The sequence below is a fragment of the Amborella trichopoda genome, chromosome 8 (genome assembly GCF_054954075.1).
Source record: "Amborella trichopoda isolate Santa Cruz 75 chromosome 8, AtrichopodaSantaCruz75HAP2 v2.0, whole genome shotgun sequence".
NCBI lineage: Eukaryota > Viridiplantae > Streptophyta > Magnoliopsida > Amborellales > Amborellaceae > Amborella > Amborella trichopoda.
The window spans coordinates 6,367,542-6,385,471 of record NC_142343.1 but is presented as its reverse complement, the minus strand read 5'-3'; the positions used below and the strand labels follow the sequence as shown (position 1 = coordinate 6,385,471).

General features: G+C 36.1%; 1 protein-coding gene across 2 annotated transcripts; it reads left to right on the top strand.

Moving 5' to 3' along the window:
* Positions 1-600: 600 nt before the first annotated feature.
* LOC18436225 (L-type lectin-domain containing receptor kinase SIT2) lies at positions 601-2,968 on the top strand. 2 transcript variants are annotated; one of them, XM_088845652.1, is made up of 2 exons: positions 601-777; positions 925-2,968. In XM_088845652.1, exon 2 carries the CDS (start codon positions 1,187-1,189, stop codon positions 2,861-2,863), a length of 1,677 nt encoding a protein of 558 aa, XP_088701778.1. In that variant the 5' UTR covers positions 601-777; positions 925-1,186; the 3' UTR covers positions 2,864-2,968. The 2 variants fall into 2 exon arrangements, with proteins under 2 accessions (XP_088701778.1, XP_020523956.1); XM_020668297.2 differs by having other exon boundaries at positions 695-2,968.
* The last annotated feature ends 14,962 nt before the right edge of the window (positions 2,969-17,930 follow it).

The window sequence follows — 17,930 nt, the reverse complement described above, 5'->3', positions numbered from 1 at the left end:
CCAGTTTAAGTGAATATATATTTAGTTTAGGAATAAGCTTAGGTAGTCAGGGCAATACAACATAACGTTTTGAGTTTCACTTTTATTATGGTTAGCAAATCCATTTCTCGTTGAATTGCCTATCAAAAAAAAAAAAAAAGGTTCCATGTTAGGTGATCAGTGGCGGGATGCGACAACATGATATCTTAAGTTTCATTCCTATCATGGATAGGGGACTCTATAAATCACTTGGATGGGGTGCAACAAGGAACACTTGGGCTTGGGAGCCCCCCATGGTAGCACCGTAGTGGTCATAATAATCTTGGGAAAAATAGAATGGACTCAATGCACTGTTCATAAAAAAAGAAGAAGAAATGGTTACTAGAAAGTCAAAATAGGAGCTGGCAACCCAAGCCACAGTAAAACTGCTTACTGGGAGTAGACTGTGTTTTCACTTTATCTTATGGACCACCTATTAAGCCATGTGAAAGTCACTAAAGATTAGACTTTAAGAGGCTTCACTATGTGAACATCAAGAAAAACTGCTTACTGGGAGTAGACTGTGTTTTCACTTTATCTTATGGACCACCTATTAAGCCATGTGAAAGTCACTAAAGATTAGACTTTAAGAGGCTCCACTATGTGAACATCAAGAAAGGTGCTGCCGTATAGGAGAGGGAGTTGGGGACATACAAAACCATCACATAGATAGCATATCCCTCTTACATCTCATCTACCTCCATTCATATCACAAGGAGGGAGGCACAACCATAGAATAATACATCATATTCATTTTCGGTAAGTGTTTACTTTCTATTCATTCCTCATGAGAAGTTCTTGCAACTGTGAAATTGAGCCCATGAGAGTAGGACTGCTTTTTCAAGCTCTACTGCTCTTTCTTCTTACCTTCATCAATTCTACATACTCAGATAATTTTGGCTTCAGTTACTCAGGCTTCCTTAGATCAAATTTGAGCTTGAATGGTGGTGCTGAGATAATACAGAGTGGAGCACTACAATTGACAAACAATTCTCTTCAAGTAATTGGTCATGCTTTCTATCCTCAACCTCTAAGGTTCAAGAACACCTCAGCAGGCAATGTTCCCTCTTTCTCCACTCATTTTGTGTTTGCCATCACTAGTCCAGTCTACCAACCTGCTTCAGGGCTCACTTTTGTGATTTCCCCTGCAACCCAGTTTCCAGAAGCCATGTATGCCCAGTATTTAGGTCTTTTCAATCGAACCAGCAATGGTGACCCTCAAAACCATGTCTTTGCAGTAGAATTTGACACAGTTCAAAATGTGGAGTTCGAAGACAAGAATGGCCAACATGTAGGTATTGATCTTAATAGCTTGACATCCAACGTGTCTGAGTTTTCAGCTTATTACACAGTAGAGGGTCATAGCACAATTAGACATGCTTTGAATCTCACAAGCGAAGAGCCGATTCAAGCATGGATAGACTATGATGGTGCAGAGAAGTTGCTCAATGTAACGTTATCTCCTTCTGGGACAGTGGGAAGGACTGGTCGACCTTTGATTTCGTTCAAGGTTGATCTTTCTGAAATCCTGCAAGAGTTTATGTATGTGGGTTTCTCTTCGAGTACGGGTAGTATTTGGTCCAGCTGCCATTACATTCTAGGTTGGAGTTTCAAAATGAATGATCGAGCTCAAGATTTAGATCTCTCTCTTCTTCCATCATATCCCAAGACTAGTAAATCATCAAGAAGGCTTTCCATGGGGTCTAAATTTGCCATATCCATGGCTGTTGTGATGTTTGTTGTGGCGACCATTTCTGTAACTATATACCTCATCCATAGAAGACGAAGAAATGAGGAAGTCATTGAAGATTGGGAATTAGAATATGGCCCTCACAGGTTCTCGTACAAGGAGCTCTCTATGGCGACCAAGGGGTTTGGGGATGGAGAGCTCATAGGCTCCGGAGGCTTTAGCAAAGTCTACAAAGGAGTGTTGCAAGCCTCTGGATTACAAGTTGCAGTGAAGAGACTCGCACATGAATCAGACCAAAGGTTGAGAGACTTTTTAACAGAGATCTCCAGCATAGGGAAGCTACGCCACAGGAATCTAGTGCAGCTCCATGGATGGTGCAAAAAATTGGGTGAGCTCCTCATAGTCTATGACTACATGCCACATGGAAGTCTAGACAAGCACCTATTTAATGAGAATGGCCTAATTTTGAGGTGGGAGCAGCGATACAACATCCTCAAGGGCGTCGCTTCCGTGTTACTATACCTTCATGAACAGTGGGATCAAGTAGTTATACATAGAGATGTGAAAGCTAGCAATATATTATTAGACACAGATATGAATGGGAGGCTAGGGGACTTTGGACTTGCTAAGCTATATGAGCATGGCGCAAATACACAAACAACTCGAGTGGTTGGGACATTAGGTTACATGGCACCAGAGCTAGCTCGCACCGGAAGAGCCACAACCGAGTCAGATGTCTTCTCATACGGTGCAGTTTTGTTAGAGGTGGCATGTGGTCGTAAGCCAATTGAGGCACAAGGCTCTCATCAAACATTTTTGCTTGTTGATTGGGTTTGGAAGTGCTTCAAGAAAGGAAGGATCTTAGATGTGTGTGATCCTAGGCTTGGTGGTTGCTATGTGGTAGAGGAGATGATAATGGTGCTAAAGTTGGGCTTGCTGTGCTCACATCCATTGCATAGTTACAGGCCAAGCATGAGACAAGTTTTCCAATATTTGGGTGGAGACACTCCCTTTCCAGACCCTTCTCCTAATGATATGGTGGTGAGCACCAAAGAAATCGATGATGACTATTTTTACTCACATGTTTTTTCACATGATGAGTTCTCCACCAGTTCATCTGCATGTACTGAAATTCCATTATCTGGAGGCCGTTGATCCTCGGACACCATTTGTTTTCTCTTCCTTTTCATTTAATTATATTTTTCCTTTTTCTAGTGTATAGTGAAAATATCAATGAATTTACAAGGTGGTTCATAGGAATAGATTGGCCTTTTGCTTGATTTTCATGGCACAAGGGCTGCACCACTAGCATTTATTCTTTGAATGATTTGGAACTCTCAGATAGTTGAGCTTGCTATTTAATCCTTGAAAGAAACAATGGTCAAATCTCAATTTGAGGTTTAATTCGTAGGATTAAGGAAAGCTAATGGTGATTGCAATCCTCCATACACTTAAAGTCACAGTCACAACTCACAAGCATAAAACGAAAAAATGATTAACTATATTTTGTGGATCTAATGCAATTGTAGTCTTCATGTAAATATAGACAGTGGCCTTAATTTATTCTAGTACATTTGGAGTCAGACGCTTCTCATGCCAAATTTCTTATTGCTACATACTTATATAGTCATTGGCAGTCATCTCCTATACGATATCCAATTTTCTAATTTCCTCAGTTAAATAGTACGAATTCCAAATCTTGTGGTGAGCCTACCAACAAACAATTTCAGTTCGAGCAATGATTTCATGCAACAGTTGTATCATAGCATGATGCAACCACATTCCTAGAAAACCATATTTGTAGTATTTGCATGACCCCAAAATTTTACACACACACTATTTTCATCTCAATAATCAATCTTAAAAAAAAAAAAAAAAAAAACTAATTTGCACCATATATATGGTCAAAATGAATTCCCTCCAACAATGAATCTAGACCGTCCATTTAATAAATTTCAAGATCTAGGCTTTTGTGAATTCAAAATCATTTTTTTCTTTTTTAATATTATTAATCTATTGATAATAAAATTATCTAAAAAATTTGGAAAGGAAAAAGATCATTCTAAAGTCTAGATCTAAGCATCTCACGAAAATGGATGGCCTATATTAATTGGGCTAAAAAAATACTTTCTAGGTTGCATTTTCAATTTTTTTTTTTTTTTGTGACTGGTCATTAGAATGAAAGGAGTGTATATTTTGAATTTGAATGAAACAAATGACCTTAACATAATTTTTGAAAGTTATATTATATTACCATACAACCGTTGCATGAAATCACTGCCTTTTAAGTTTGGAATAAACAGATAATAGACGAAATCATAAAACATTCATATTTCTGGTGGTCAATTTTGCCTTAACTATAGATCTTTAGGACTGGAATACCTTGCATCTATTCCAAATGACTTTTAAATAGGCGTATTTTCGTCATCCTTTATCGACAAAGATAGAGCCTAGGTTTCCCTGCTACCATGGATGTTAAAGTTTCCCTCCCCGGCCCCTCCTTTCCCCTTTTTTTTTTTTTTTTTTTTTTTTTTTTTTTTTTTTTGGGAACATTATCAAGGTTTTCATTGAGAAAATGAAATGAAGTACAAGGAATACCAAGAAGAGAAGTACAAAATACGAAAGAAAAATAAGAGGAAAACATGTAATCAGATGTAAAGCAAGAAAAGAAACAAAAAGTGAGAGATGAAATATCATCAAAGTTCAAAGCGAGTTTGACATATAGGGGTCTCTCACCATTCTGAACAACTTGTTCTTTGGCATTCCCCGTCACAATACATGGCATACCTCCAATAAGTCTTCTTCCATCCAATCTCTTGACATCCGAAGTGATGGAAAATATGCAAACATCCCCATTCGATTTTGTTGTGCACCAAGGCGTGATTGCACATACAACAGATGACATTCAACTTGCTCAGAGACAATTCGGGATTTTGGCCTACCAATCCTGCCCACATTTTAGCCATAAAACTGTCATTCAATTGAATGATTCTCATAAGTGTTTGAAAAATCAAACAAGAACGGTTAATCGGACATTAGGCTAGGAGTGGTTTGAACCGGAACCGGACTAATCGGAGCGGTTAACCGGACTAATCAGTCAAGTAGATTTTTTTTAAAGAAATAAATAAAAAACAACCAAAAAATAAAAAAATAAATAGAAAAACTTAGATTAAGTATATAAAGTGTATAATATCTTATTACATACATTTATCATACAAAAGAAAATTGAAACAATATTTTATAAATTAATATTTGAATACTATGGTCATGTACATAGTCACATAGATCTTTTTGTTTCCTAGATTAGGATATTCTTTGAAGAATATTTTTGTCATGAAACATCTTCTTCCAAGAATTAACACATTCATCCCAAACCTTAAATGAATCTTTTTAGTTTCTTTTGTAAAAAATATCGTTCACATTAGGAATGAAACACCAACTAATTAAGACGGAAACAGAAAGCACCTCTTCCATATAATTAAATAAAGCATAATTCATAAAATAATTTTCAATAAAGTTAAGACATACTTCACAAAAAGTACATCTCATGATATGCAACAAAACAAAAAATCAAGCACAACACACTGATATGTTCTATTGTTCTTATATGTATCTACCATATCCATATCAGTGTGTTGTGTGCATTGATTTTATGAAAAAATAAGAACAATAGAACAAACAATTTTATCAAAAAATAATTTATTAAGAAAAAGAGAAAAACACTTCCCATATTTATCATAAAACATAATTTTATTAAAAAAACCATAATTTTATCAAAAAATAATTTATTAAGAAAAATGGAAAAACACTTCCCATATGCATCATAAAACATAATTTTATTAAAAAACCATAATTTTATCAAGAAAATAATTTTGTTGAGCAAAATAGAAAAACACTTCCCATATCCATCAAAAAACATACTTTTTTTTATTAAAAAGATAATTTTATTGAGCAATATAGAAAAAAAACCTCCCATATTGATAAAAAAACTTAATTTTATTAAACAAAATGATTTTTAAGAAAAATCAATTTCTCAAACCCCCTAAAATCGAGTAACATTTCAAGAAAAAAACTATCCTCAATGTTCTAATAATCGAACAAATCAACACACATGCATTATAAAGGTTTCGATCGTGTTTCAAATGCACCAAATCTCATAAAATATTATTCGGTATTTTGGATTTGATTGATAAAAATGACTGACATTTCATATCTATGCAATTTTCATGACCTTGTGCCAAAAAATTCATATAAAAAAATTTACTCAATCATAAATAAACATACTAATTTTATTTGAGATATGAAGCCTCAATGATCGAAATTCACAACTCAATTTGATAAAAATGGCCAATAAATGGATAAAAAATCTGTGGTTTTGGATCAAATATAGGTTCTCTGAGCAGCAGTTTTTCAGGCAAAAATCAACCCTTGATCTTTGGTTTTCTAAACAAATTAAAACTTGAATCTAGTAAATACTTCGAATAGCAATCAAACCTCTCAAATTTCTTCATGAACCACTAGGAATTGAGGACATTATTGAACGAATGGCGGATATTTTTCAAAAACCTAAAAAATCTGCCATTTCAATCCAAGAAACTCTGTTTTTTTTTTTTTTTCAATGTTTAAATCCAAATTACTTGTTTTTATATTCATTATATAGTGATTTATAACATTTCGAAAACAAAAAAAAACAAAAAATGGCCGCAAAATGAATTTAAAAAGATGAAATTTGGATTAACAGTTTTCCTGCTACATATAATGGCCCCTATTTCAAAATAATGCCGTTATTTATAAATTGTTGTTATTTACTAAAAATGCGGTTATATCGACGAACCGGTTTGATTAGCTGAAAACTGGCTAGTTTGACATAAACGCGGCTGATTCGACCCCTAAACAGCCAATTTTGGGCGGGAAATTTTTTGAGGTTATCACCTAGGCTACTAGGCACACGAAACCAGCCCTAACCGGACTTAGAACCCTAGTGGTTCCGATCTAATCGGCCGGTTCTAGTTCTAACTGGCCAGTTTTTTTAACACTGCTTCCCATGCTTTGGAAGAGGCATGAATGTTGAGGACCCTTCAATCCTTTTAAGGGCGGTTTTCTTTTGTGACATTTGTGAGCATGTGAGGGTTGATTTCCCAGAATGAGGTACATGCAAGTTAGGCTTATTCCAAGCTTTGGCCTCTAGCCATGGCGCACATTGGATCAGGTGTTTGGCCACCAGCTTATGAACATTAGAGATAAGTCTGGGTAAGTCAAGTTCAGGAGGAGACCGAACCGCCGGCCTATGAACATAAGATGTGGGTCTAGGCAGGTTAGGCTCAAGAGGAGACCTGCCGCCAGCCTATGAATATAAGATGTAGGTCTAAGCATGTTACGCTTAAGAAGAGATCAGACCGCCGACCTATGACTATCAGATGTGGGTTCGGGTAGGTTAGGCTCAAGAGGAGACGTGACCGTTGGCCTATGAACATGATATACAGGTTCGGGCAGGTTAAGCTCAAGAGGAGACCAGGCTACCGGCCTGTGAATGTAAGATGTGGGTCCATGAAAGTTTGGCTCAAGAAGAGACCTGACCACCGGCCTACGAACATAAGAAGTGGGTTCATGCAGGTTAGGCTCAAGAGGAGATTTTACCGCTAGCCAATGAATGTGAGATATGGGTCTAAGCAGGTTAAGCTCAAGAAAAGACTTGACCGCTGCCCTTCGGATATGAGATATGGGTCCAGGCAGTTTAGGCTCTAGAGGAGACCTAGCTACTGGCATATGAACGTGAGATATGGGTCCAGGCTGGCTAGGCTCAAGGGGAGACCTAACTGCCGGCATTGAATATAAGATGTGGATCCATGCTGGTTAGGTTCAAGAAGAGATTTGACTGAGGGCCTATAAACATAATATGTGGGCAGGTTAGGCTCAAGAGGAGACCTCACTGTCGCCCTATGAATATAAGATGTGAGTCTAGGCTGGTTAGGCTCAAGAGGAGGCCTAATCATCAACCTATGAATCTAAAATGTGAGTACAAGCCGGTGAGGCTCAAGAGGAGATCTGATCACCAACCTATGAACATAATATGCAAGTCCACGCAGGTTAAGTTTAAGTTCAAAAGGAGACTTGACCACCGACCTATGAACAATTTTTTATTAACGTGGCATTTTAGTAGCCAAAGGCCATAACGTGAAATTGGTTGGACTTCCTCAGTGTTATCTCGAGTGACTAGTCCAACATTGGTCATCGTGCTTGAACCTTAGTATCATCGGTAATTAGGCCAATGATACAATCCATCTAATCTCATAGGGCACTCCTGACGCACGAGCAATTTTCTGTCGACCCTCATTATTGTCCGATAGCATGCTCGGTTTGTGACCTCCAAATACTACTGGCAAGTCTTGAGATTTGCAGTTGTGCGACAACCTATCCCTCGCATTCATGGTTACAATCCATGTAACAGAAAGGTTTCCAGTGATAAGCTGAAGGCTGGTCTACTGACGAGATCTAGAGTGGCAACTACAACTCATAATCTGTTGCGGTTTCTCATGGTAGGTTAGAGTAACTTGAAGAGGGCTGATGACTACTACAATTTCGACCTCAACTTTGGACTTTTGAGCCATCTTATCCCTACATTGCCATGGCTGATGCACCAATCCAATCACTTCTTCCATTGAGATATCGAAATCAAGCGACTGCTCGCTGAGAACATGTGCAGTCGATGGTGCTGGGAAAATGCATGGTACTGGTATGGTTTCGACTAAGAAAGAGAATGCCAAGGAAGCCCTGTATAGAAAAACACAAGAGATTGACCATCAAAGTTAGAGAGAGAAGAAGAGAGAAGGTGACTATCACGAAGCCTGATTCTAGAGAGAAAAAGTGTTGTTTTTTTTAGACTCTACCCAAGATGAAGCGTGAACTCCTTTCTAGTGGAGTAGTCATATATTTGGTCGCACCAAAATGTGTTAAGGTATACATTTATGATATTATGACTCTATATCAGATAAATAAACTAGAGGAATATACAATCAGGGCCAAATTCTCCCTTAAGTTTCATATCATCAAAACAAAAATATTTCTAAATATATACTGGGTATGTGAGGAGTTCTAGGAATTTTCAACTCCTATTACAGTTTACATCAACCCTCTATACAGGGTCGAACACCCCTGATTTGGACCTTGAAGTGCATACATTCACAAATCTAAAAGTGAGTCAAGTAATCAATAACTTTCTCTCTCTTTTGATGATTTCTGCACCACAGAACAAAAAAAGGTACTATTGGGGCCCTATCTCTTAATTGTCAGCGCAATCAATAGTCACTCTCTCGTCTCTTCTCTTGCTCTATATCACACACAAAATGACAAATGTAGGAGGGGCATGTATCAATTTCATCCTCTCCCACTTATCACTGAGAAGGTTTAAATAGGAGTTCTGAAGTGATTAGAATTAAGGTTGATGAAGTATATCCAAATTGTTGACCATATCCATTCACATCTCACAATTCAGTTTGAAACGATAAGCTCATATCCTTGTTCGAATTTGATAGTACCTCTAGATGATTTTAATGATAAGCTTTATCTTTGCTTGATCTTGGTTGTCTTGATTTTTAAATTTGAGCATGTAATTGTCAAGATTCATCGCAATATTCCATGAAAAAATCAAGTGAAGTGGTTATTTTTTACCTGTCATCTGCCAGTCTACAGAACAATTTTGACATGTTCAATTATTCCACTGCCGCTCTCTAATGACAAATCCTTTCACCATGAAATTTTTTGAGGAGATAGATGAGGGAGATATGATCAGTCAAAATGAATACATTTTTACTGCAAATTGCGACAACAAATCTTAGGATTGTGGGTGCAACCGCTTCCACTCTAGGGCATTATAGACCCCAGAGTATAATAATCATGTAGAGGGGCTATGACACACCTCTCTAAAATATTTGGGCTCAAGAAGCTCCATATCTCGGAAGAAATCATCCATCGGCAGTCAAACGTTTGCATAATTTTTTATTGATATTATTACAGAGCTTGCCAATATCACATGAGATTGATAGGATGCCGCACTTACATGGACGATAGAGCATTGATTCAAGAATCCAACGGTCCAAATCCCATGAGAAAACTCATTATAGATTGATAGAAAACTTAATTTTAGTGACCGAGGTCATCCTGGTAATTTGTCTAGCAGATGATGTATAAGGATTTGGCTGCCGATAGATATAGATAGGAGGTTAAGCTATCTCCAACTGACCAAAAACTTTGGGATGAGGGATATGATACCTCAAATAAGATTTCCCAAGAGTTTCAGGCCAATCCCCAAAATATTTCAACATTGGAGAGGGGTCCATCTCTTCCCTCAAGATTTCAACATTGGTATCAGAGCGAAGTTGCTGTAAATTTTCTATTCTCAATTTTGGCTCTCTACTGCTGTTGGCTGAGCTGTGAGTCACAATTGTTTGAATTGTAATTTTTTCCATTGTGAGTCACAATTATCTGAGTCGTAATTTTTCCATTGTTGACGATTTTTGGTGCGTGGTACTTTACTACCCTTATCTTGACGCTCATACATATTGGATGAAAACATTATTGATAATTTAACAACCTTGACGCTCTCATTGATAAAGTTATTGATTCATATATATCTTCTTTTTTTTTGCATAATCCTCTACTCTAATTCACCTTCTTGCCTACGTGATTCATATATATCTGATTGATTCATTGTTCTTGATTCATATATATCTTATTGATAAAAATTATTGGCGCTCATACATATATAGCTATCATATATGATTGATTCATTGTTCCCATATGTATCAAGTCGGTGATTGATAGGTAGGAGATCTCGTATATATCTGGATAGATACCTACCTCTTGCAGTGAATTAACATTTACCCTAACATAAGTTCAACGTATTTTTTTTGCCAAGCCATTTTGAACGTTTTTTTATTCTTTTCCATTGAATATCACAATGAAACTCATTTCATTTACGTAAATTTCAATGAATTTCAGGGTTTTTCTTTTCTGTTGTTTAACTTATTGCTCAAAATAGTTCACTCAAGTTTTTTCCTAGAAACATCGTGCACTTAGCAGGCACACACCTTAACCACTCGGCCAACGTGAAGCGGTAATTCTCTCTCCAATTTTGACAATCATAAATAAATAAATAAAAATTGCTACTGTAATTTTATGTTGCTGAAATTTTAGAGATAGAGATATAATTGCCGCTGAAAATCAGTGTCTTGAATAAAAAAAATTCTGAACTAGCAAGTAGGTCGATGCTTTTGCAATATCAACAAGGGACTCTTTGAATTTTTAGTACTACTGTAATTTTAAAGATAACTATAGAGCTATTGCTAGAATTTTTAAAAAGTCAACACTCTTGATATTTTTACAGGCATAGAATTGTTGCTGGAATTTTAGAGAGAGAGAGACAAAGACACATGTAACTGCAGTCAATAATTTATTTTTATTTTTTCTGGTACATTTTTTTTTATATGCTTCAAATAGGATATAAGGATATTTCTACATATTGTAGTTGCATTGTTTAGCATAATTACCATATGCTTTGGTCTCTTTAAGGGAGAAAATTTTATGACCTTGATTTAGTGAACACAATTTTTTGTGATTATGTTGCCATATTTTTGTTGAAAAACATTAAATATTATTGTAGACTCTCTCTCTAAAGCTAAAACATATATTTATGAAAATTAGTCTTATGCAAGATTTGAGATAAAGTAATTGTCGCCTTGCTTTATTGATTTTTGTTGCATCACCGCAGTGTGAACATAAACTGTTAGAGAAAATTTTACTTTGAGTTTGCAGCTCATTGAGAGTCGGCAAACTTATTGATATAGCTAGTAGACAACCATTTCTTAAACATAATTAAATTTTTGAATTTTTAGGTATTGTTTAAAAATTCAAAATGACATCTAAGCTAGTCATGTCAGAACTATACAAACTTGAAAAACTCAATGGAACCAATTTTTTATGTAGAAAAGAAAAATTGGATATATTCTTTCCAAGATAGGGTAGATTATACCCTACAAATATAACCATCAGTTTTAGAGCCTAATGCTAATGGTCAAGCTATAAGCCAACTTGAAAGAAGATGACAAAGTAGCTAGGACTACTATGTTGAGCTTTATAGAAGATGATTTGATTAGAGTCTTTGAGGATCACACCACAACTCAAAGCATGATGGGTGCTCTATCTGAAAAATATGGGGTCACTTCTGATACCCATGTGCAATTGTTGTTAGAAAAATACAATTCTTATGGAATGAAAGAATCGGACTCAGTAACTAAGCATGTCAATAAAATGACAGTGCTCGCAAAGGACCTTGCTGCAGCCGGGAATCCATTCCTCGATCGCATGTAAGTGTCCATTGTCTTCAATAGTCTCCCTCAATCTTGGGATTATGTTGTAATTGCATCGAACCATTCTGCACAAGGGATAACCATGTTAAATCTTCCCATACATCTTAGTATTGAAGCTGAGAGAAGAATGATGAAGAAGTCAAATAAGCTCCACTTTGTCCAAAGTTCATCTTCTCAGATCCCCAAGAAACCTTACAATAATAAGAAAAATAATAGATATAAGGGAAATGGGAGAAATTTTAAAAATCAAAAGAATAAGGTTGAGAAGGCCTGTTTTTATTGTAAAGAAATTAGTTATTGTAAAGAAATTAGGCACATTAAATTTAATTAACCTAAGCTGAAAAACAAAAATAGGAACCAGAATAACAACCATGCCCGAGATAATAAAAATAAGAGAAAGGACTTGATCTGCGTAGTCCTAGAATCAATAGTTGTCGACCATGACATGAGAGACTGGTGGGTCGACTCAGCCTCCACCGGACATGTCTCGAGGACTAAAGATGGATTCACAAATTAAACGAGATTGCAGCCAGTAACCAACGGATTTACATGGGAAATGACACCTACTGCGATGTACTAGGTGTCAGTACTTTCAAGTTGTGTTTACCAGGAGGAACAAATCTTTTATTGACTGATACATTGTATGCGCCCAATATGAGACACAATTTGATTTCTGTCTCTAGGCTAGACGACAAGGGTTATGAAATAAAATTCAGGTTTGGTCGGGTTACCATTAGGAAGCATTCTAGAGCATTGGTATATGATACTAAAGTTGACAATTTGTACCGATTGAATATTAATGAAAGTTCATCATTTTCTGGTTATTTTGATGCCTCTTTTGATCCTTATATATGTATGGATGATCTATATTTATGACACTTAAGATTAGGACATATAAATAAGACAAAATGAATCAAATGGTTAAAAATGACTTGCTCTCCAATTTAGGAGAAATTGTGTTCAAAACATGAGAGCCATGTATTTTTGGTAAATTAACTAATAAGCTTTTCCTTAAAGGAAAAAGGTCTAGTGAACTACTTAGAATTGTTCACTCTAATATATGTGGCCCCATTAAATGTGAAAACATATAAAGTTATGGAGTATTTCATAACATTTATAGACGATTCTTCACGTTGTGGATATGTATACCTAATGAGTAAGAAATCAAATGTATTAGAAACATTTAAAGAATATAAAGCTGATGTAGAAAATTAGTTAGGTAGACATATTAAAATTCTTCGAACAGATAAAGGAGGTGAATATTGTTCCGTTTTATTTACCGAATTTTGTAAGGAGCATGGTATAATTTACCAAACAACTGTGTCATATACACCGCAACAAAATGGTGTAGCCAAAAGAAGACATTGAACTCTAATGGACATGGTTAGGTCTATGATGAGTCATATAAATTTATCACCTCATTTTTGGGGTGAGGCTCTCAACATTACAATGTATATTATTAATCGTGTTCCAACTAAATCTATAGACTTGACCCTATATGAATTATGGACAGGTAGGAAACATGACCTTACTATCTTGAAAGTTTGGGGTTCTTGGGTATATGTGCTTATACTACCACAAAATAGAGATAAATTACAAAGTAAAACTACAAAATGCTCTTTTACAGGCTATTCAGAAAATTCTAAAGGGCATAGATTATATAACCATGATACTAGATCATTAGTAGAGAGTCGTGATGCTCATTTCTTAAAAAAAATAAATGATGAAATATTTTAAATAAGCTTGTTGGCTTACATGAAATTGATAAATATAAGGGTCTGGAAAACCCTATTTCTCTGGCTCCCCCTACATTTAGTGAGAATGATTCAATTGAATCAAGTATACCAGACATACCTAAAAGAATTAGAGCCCTACCTACGACTTTAGAAGAATTTTTTGTATTTATGAATAACGCTAATTATTCTTCTATGAGTGAGGATACAATAAATGAAACTCAAAGCTACAGTGACGCCGTTAGCTCACTTGACTCAGCTGAATGGACTCAAACTATGGATGATGAACTTGATTCTATTGAAAGAAATCAAGTTTAGAAGCTGGTTGACATCCCTAAAGATAGAAAAGTCATTGGTCTAAAAAAAAAGCTTAATACAAATAGATCCATTGATAAATATAAGGCTAGGTTGGTAGCTAAAGGATTTCTCTAAAGGGAGGGTATAGATTATGTAGAGACTTATTCTTCAGTAGCAAAATTTTCATCTATTAGGATCATCTTACAATTAGTTGCATATTATGATCTAGAATTATTTCAGATGAATGTCAAAACAACTTTCTTAAATGGAGAATTAAAAGAAACAACCAGAAGGATATGTAATTAAATGTAAAAAAGACAAAGTATATAAACTTAAAAAATCTTTATATGATCTAAAACAGTCTTCTAGGCAATGATACTTTACTTTTCATAATGCAATCACTAAAATTGGTTATATAGCCAATATGTTAGATCATTGTGTATATGTCTGGCACAGTGGGAGCAATTTTGTTATATTGTCACCATATGTTGATGATATTTTGATAGCCACCAAATCATGACTAAGTTTCTATTTTGAGATGAAAGATATAGGAGAAGCCTCATATATATTGGGCATTAAGATAACAAGAGATAGAAGTTCAAGACTTCTATGTTTATCTTAAAAAAATTTATTTAAAAATTATTTTAAAGATATTTGAGATGGAAAATTGTAGGCCCATAGATAGACCCGTTTGTAAAGGCTTGAAATTATATAAAAAAAAATGCGTCTATTAAATGATAATGATAAAACTGAAATTGAAAGAATTCCATATACTCAAGCTATAGGATGCATAAATTATGTTATATTATGTACAAGACCTGAATTGAGTCATGCTTATGGTCTTGTAAGTAGAAATCAAAGTAATCTTGGGATGGCTCATTGGCACGCCGTAAAAATGATACTTAGGTATATTAAAAAAACTAAAAATTACAAGTTGTGCTTCCAAGCTGACAACTTAGAGGTTACTAAGTACGCTGATGCAGATTTTGCAAGAGGCCCAGATGATAGAAAATCAACCTCAAGATTTGTATTGCTCTTTAGAGGTGGATGTGTTTCTTGGTCTAGCAAGAAACAAAGTTGTGTAGCTCGGTATAATATAAAAGCCGAGTATATTGCTTGTAGCATTGCTACAACTTATGCCGTCTGGATTAAACACTTCATAAATGATTTGAAGTTAGATCTAGCCGACGGACCGGTTAAAATTTTGTGATAATCAAGCTGCTATTTCATCAATTACAAATGAAGCTTATAGTTCCAAAGGTAAACATATTGAAATTGAGTATCATTATATTTATGATATTATTAGAAAGAATGAAATAATTGTAAGTTATTTGTCATCTTCATATATGATTGCAGACCATTTAACAAAGGGGTTGAGCGCAGAAATATTAACAAAGCATGTAGCTTTGATGGGACAAAGGAATATTTAAGTTTGGAACTCACAAATGGGACCTTTTCTTTGATGTTTTGGTCATGTGAGGAAAAGCCGCATTAGCGTGAGAAACCCCATGACATGACTTTGGATATTTTTTTATTATGAGATGTATCACCACACTAACGTGAAAAGCTTCATGACAAAAATATGCTCATAACTGTCAAACTCATTAAGTGGTAAAGACTTTATAATATTTCAATATATCTGGCCCTCATGGCCAAGTGGGAAATGTTGGTACGTGTGTGTGTGGCCATGGGGCCTTTAAACGTTTCATTTTTATCTCTCTTATAATTTAATGCTTATCACTAAAATATGGAGGCTTCTTAGAGAGAAAAAGTATCGTCATTTAACAGGTAGAAAATAACCACCCACCTCCCAGGATTACAGGGCTACATTTCTCAAAGAATTCAAGATGAAAGCCGAATGTTGGAGAACGACCTCCTTCCATTCTTCTTTAAAAAGGGTTTCATATACATGGAGAGGTAGACCACATAATCAATTTTGAATTCTCATTGTTCTGGGAAAAGCATTGATCTCTGCGATCCCAAGTCTCGCGATACCGCCAGTAATCCTGGGAGAGTGGTCCATCTCTTCCCTCAAGATTTCAACATTTATGACCGATCGTTAGCCAAGAGGTACATATGTTATCAACGATGGCTTCAAAAGTGTATCATTCCGTATTCAAACTCTTCCTAAATTATATGGCAAGACATATTGTGGCATTCGGGATATATGACCCAGAGTTTGCCTCAAATTGAGATAGTTTGATAGTTTTCATGACCGATTGGTAGCCAAGATGCACATATTTGATCGACAACCTATTCGAAAGTGGATTATATCATATCTAAACTCTTCCAATATTATGTAGAAAAGACGTATTATTACCTTGGGGATATATATCCTAGAGTTCTTCTCAATTGAGATGGTTTGATACCCTTTGCTATCGTTGGTCGTTAACCAAGGCTCATGAGTTTGCTGACAACCATGACTCTTAAGGCATATTGGAGCCTTCATATTACAAGTCCTAGGATACTTCACTATCATACCAGGGGCATGTCTCGTTAATATTTTTCATGAATCATATCCATTAGGTTTGGATAGTGACCCACCATCTGCCAAGGTACATAGATAAGACATCCGGTTTAATACTTGTTTCCTGCATCACACTTTCGAGCTTGTTCCTAAATTTATTAAGTGTACTTAATCTTGTATCATGACAAAAAATATACCCAACAATGTGCTAGACGTGGGTAGTTCTTCTGACCCTGAACGGTTGGGGTTACACATGGAGCTATGGTCCCATCCACCATTTAGTAAGCTTGTTATTTGCTACCGACTGCAACCTAAGACGTTAAGCTTTGAGGTGACCAGATGTATTGAGAACCTGTTCTCATCTTGAAGAAAACGCTTTCATTCTAGCATTCCCACTATATGGTTTGGGTTTTGCCTCCTGCCCTAGTATTGTCAATGATTCTACCTGCCGTGAACTTTTGCATCTCCATATAAATAGGCAATATTTTTTCAAGCTCCTAGAATCAATTGAGTTTCGAGCAAGGTTAGGGCAATCTTTAGTATAGAGTTCCTCTCTTATCAGTAGTTTAAATATTGTTGTCAGATCTTTTCCCTGCTAACCCTTTTGAGCAGTATGGGGTATTGACGATTTAAGGTATTGGTCATATCTAGTATCAGGATTACCTCTGTCCGAACTGTAATTGTACCAGATGTTTCTTGCACGGAGCAACGTCCAGTAGATTGCTTCCTTTTTCTCATTGGGGTAGTTAAAGTCCCTCAACCCCTTCCAATTAGCCAGGGAGTTTCTCAACCTTAGCAAGTCTGTTCAGTGGCTTACACCTTAATGGGACTTTGTCTCATTAGTTGATTATTGTCGTAGCAGTCTACCCGTTTAGTCAAACCAGCTCAAAGGTCAATGTGCACAATGCATTGTGACTTCTCCTCTGCCGCATATGCTTTTGTCTTTGAGGTGCTTCACCAACTATTGCTCTAGGAGGGTTTCACCTCCTTGGGTTGACCTCCTTTCTAGTTTCTGCATGACAAAATGTTAGTTTTTAAGCTCAAAGAACGTACATGAGCAGGTTCCACACCCTCTGATGATGTGTCCTGTTGTATATCCATGCTCTAATGCCATGGCTTGCCAGGGCCAAATCCCAAGAATATAGTTGAGAGATGCAACATTGGATAGGATCATCAATTTCGAGGTAGCCGACATAGCTAGTTGTAGCAGGCTTTGTGCCCTGAAACTGCTTTTGATAGTAGGGCCTTACACTCAACAAGGTTACATCTATCAAGCCTTCCCCATGAGCCCTTTGTTGGTCCAACCTTACAAGGACCTTTCGACCCTCACATTTTTAGGTGCCTCGCCCTTCCACCAAACC